The 3,865-nt window shown below is 35.1% G+C and overlaps 1 protein-coding gene across 1 annotated transcript; it reads left to right on the forward strand.

The window, feature by feature from the left end:
• LOC101251201 (anthocyanidin 3-O-glucosyltransferase 2-like) lies at window positions 1-1,675 on the forward strand. The gene has a single exon (XM_004243853.2). The coding sequence runs from the start codon at window positions 44-46 to the stop codon at window positions 1,448-1,450; it is 1,407 nt and encodes a 468-aa protein (XP_004243901.1). The 5' UTR covers window positions 1-43; the 3' UTR covers window positions 1,451-1,675.
• The last annotated feature ends 2,190 nt before the right edge of the window (window positions 1,676-3,865 follow it).

Consider the following 3,865-nt stretch of genomic DNA (forward strand, 5'->3'; position numbering starts at 1 on the left):
TAGAAAAAGAAAAAAAAGTGAGAGAGACAATATAATTAAATACATGGAGAACACTAAGCAGATAGTTTTCATTCCAGGGCCAGGAATGGGTCACCTCGTTGCTGCTATTGAAATTGGCAAATTACTCATCAGCAGAGCCAATTGGCTTTCAATTGTTTTCTTCGTAATTGATCTTCCAATTGAAACCCGAGTTCATACCTATACAAATCAATCGCAGTTGATTAATAAACGCCTGCTATTCTTGCACCTTTCTTCTCCAAAAACTCAAACTAATCATCTTTCAAATCGAAAAACTCTTCTTGTGGAGACCTTCAATAATTCGAAGGAGCTGGTAAGAAATGCAATAATACAAAACTTCATGACAACTAGTCTTGTTGGTGTGGTTGTTGACATGTTTAGTGACAAAATGATTCAAGTAGCAACAGAGCTTGGTTTACCAAGCTATGTCTTTTTTACTTCTAGTGCTGCTTTTCTTGGACTTATGTTTTATGCACAGATACTTAAAGATGAACACAATCAAGACATCTCCGATTTTAACAACTCGGATACGTTACTTCCTGTTTCCACTTATATCCATCCTCTTCCAGCTAAGGTTTTGCCCAATGCCATGTTGGATAAGATTGGCAGATTGCATTTAACTCTGTCTACTGCTCGAATGTTACGAAAAGTGAAAGGGATTATAATTAAGACTTTTGTTGAGTTCGAGCTTCATTCGATGAATACCCTTGATAATGATGATGGGGTTTCGGTTTTATACCCAATTGGGCCTATGATCAACTTGAATCACGAGCCGGATGAGAGTATTAACAGCTGGTTAGATGAGCAACAAGATTCTTCTGTATTGTTCCTCTGTTTTGGGAGCTACGGTTCGTTTGACGAGGAACAGCTGAAGGAAATTGCAGTAGCTCTTGACCACAGCGGCTGCCGTTTCTTGTGGTCATTACGGCAGCCGCAGGGCAAGGGTGAAATAGGTGCTTCGGACGATGTTGCACATCCGGAGCAAGTGTTGCCAGATGGTTTCTTCACAAGAAGTATGAATAGAGGGAAGGTGATTGGATGGGCACCTCAAGCGGCGGTGCTATCTCACAGGTCGATTGGAGGATTCATAACACACTGTGGTTGGAATTCGATACTAGAAAGCTTGTGGTTTGGAGTTCCGATAGCAACATGGCCTATGTATGCAGAGCAGCAAGTAAATGCTTTCGAGATGGTGGTTGATTTAGAGATAGTCGTAGATATAAAGATGGAGTATCGGAGTGAGAGTCCGGTTTTGGTCACAGCAGAGGAGATAGAGTGTGCCATAAGGAGACTGATGTTTGATAGTAAAGAGGAGAAGAATGGTATCAGAAAGAAAATGGAAGAATTGAAAGAGAAAAGCAGGAAGACCTTGTTTGAAGGTGGATCATCTTACTGTTTTTTGGAGAGTTTGATCACTGAGTTCAACGACTAGAGTCGAGTATGTAAAGATATAATACCTAAGTCCAATTTAACCCTAAAAGCTAAAGATAGCTCATGAGATAAGAATGTGATAGCAAGGAGTTAGTATAATTTATAATTGCTTTTCCTTTTAGTAGATATTTAAGTTGAGCTTTATGATGCTTCATAAGTTTGTTGGTTTCATAATCTTAATTATTAAGTGTACATTTCTATGTTTAAATCACTTAATGGATCTAAATTCGCAAAGTTAAATAAAGTTTTTAGTATTATTAGGATATCTATGAAAGATTATAAAAATAGATAATTTATTAATTTCTTTCTTTAAATTGATTTTTATTGGATTACCATTAATTATTATCACCTATCATTGTTACTGTTCGCTATTATCAATTATCCTCATTATTGTCTACCTTTTATAAACTACGTGCCATTCATCCCCACCCCATGGTCCCATTTACCAATAACAACCACCACTCTCGGTACAATCTACAATAATATCAGTTATTATGATTAATTAGTGAACATATTTGTGCTTTATGCGTCATTATATAAAACGTTATGTTCAAAAAAATACACAGCAAGAATGAAAAGGAATTTTATGTTGTAAAATATGTCACGTGGGCCTCAAACATTGAATGAGTTGCATCACTTGTGCAACTCATCACTTGGCCAATAATAGGCCAAAGGTATACATCACTTGGCCAATAATGGACAAAGTGATACATATGTGTAATAAATTAATGGTTATAAATAGTCATTGAACATATTGATACAGATTTACATTTTATGAAATATATTACTTTCTCAATTTTCCTTTTTTAGTATATTAATTTTAGTAAGTTCTTTTATAACACGTTATCAGTACGAGTCTCTGCTAGTTCAAATAAAGACTTTAAAAGTCTCGGAGGTATAAATTTCCTTTTCTTAATAATGTCTAATCTCTCTTAAATTGAATTTCTTGCTCTAGACATATCGGGAAAAAGCTATCTATCAAGGGTACTCGATGCATAAATTTATCTTGATGCGATGGGTCTAGCAGATACCATCCAAGAAAATAATCTAACATCGAATCAAAACCGTGCTAAGACGATGATATTTCTCCATCATGACTTTGATGAAGGTTTGAAAATGGAATATCTCACTGTTAAGGATCCTTCGGTGTTGTGGAACAATTTAAAAGATAGATATGACCACCTGAAGATGGTCGTCCTTCCACAGGCACGTTATGACTGGATCCACTTAAGACTTCAAGATTTTAAATCTATCAGTGAGTATAACTCTTCCATGTTTAAAATTATCTCATAATTAAAATTATGTGGAGAAAATATCATTGACCATGATATGCTGGAGAAAACGTTTTCCACTTTCCCTACCTCAAGTATGCTTCTGCAGCAGCAATATTGAGAAATGGGATTTAAAAAATATTCCTAATTAATTTCACATCTCCTTGTTGCTGAACAACATCATGAATTACTGATGAAAAACCATGAAAGTCGACTTACTGGTTCTATGTCATTTCCTGAAGTAAATACGATAAATTTTCACCAATCTAGGCGTGAAAAAGTTCTTGGCCCCAGTCGTGGCCAAGGAAGAAATTTCAACCATGTTGATCGTCTTGCACTAAATAATAACATTCAACACCAGCAGTGTAAAAAGAAGAATGAAAAACATGATGTAGTGCAGAAGAAAAGTTCAGACAACAAATGTTATCGATGTGGAGGAAAAGGACATTGGTCACGTACCTGTCGTACGTCAAGGAACCTGGTTGAGCTATATCAAGCTTCCCTGAATGATGTGAAAAATAATGTTAAATCCAACTTTATCTCGGAAGATACTGTTGAACCTATGCATCTAGATGTAGCGAATTTCTTTGAGAATCAGGAAGGAAAGATAGATCACCTGATAGGTGATGGATCTGTGATAATGTAAATATATTTCATTTTCGTCGTTTGTATGAACTAGTATGAATATGTTTTCCTAGACTTGTAAATAACTAAAAGGTTGTGTAATATTTTTATTTAGTAATAATATTATAATGTTTATTTCTTTTATATCTTTTATTTTGAAGAGTATATGGATTTCTCAATGATCAATCATGAAGATATTTGTGTAATTGATAGTCGAACAACGCACGCCATATTCAAAGATGAGAAATACTTCTACTTGCTTGGAAGAAAAGCAAATGTTACTATAATTTCTGGTAATTCAAACTTAATAGAAGGCTCCGGAAGAGCTACTATATTTCTGCCTAAGGGGACAAAACTTGTCATAGAAGATGCATTGTTCTCTTCTAAATCCCCAAGAAACCTGTTAAGTTTTAAAGATATTCGCCGAAATGGATATCATGTTGAGACAATAAATGAAATGAATGTTGAATACCTTGGTATTACCAAAATTGTCTCAGACCAGAAATATGTGTTGGAGAAAT

Source organism: Solanum lycopersicum, chromosome 7, assembly GCF_036512215.1.
Source record: "Solanum lycopersicum chromosome 7, SLM_r2.1".
Lineage (NCBI taxonomy): Eukaryota > Viridiplantae > Streptophyta > Magnoliopsida > Solanales > Solanaceae > Solanum > Solanum lycopersicum.

What these genes read in the sequence shown, in the direction of transcription:
- LOC101251201 (XM_004243853.2), top strand. Translation starts at nt 44, where the DNA reads ATGGAGAACACTAAGCAGATAGTTTTCATTCCAGGGCCAGGAATGGGT.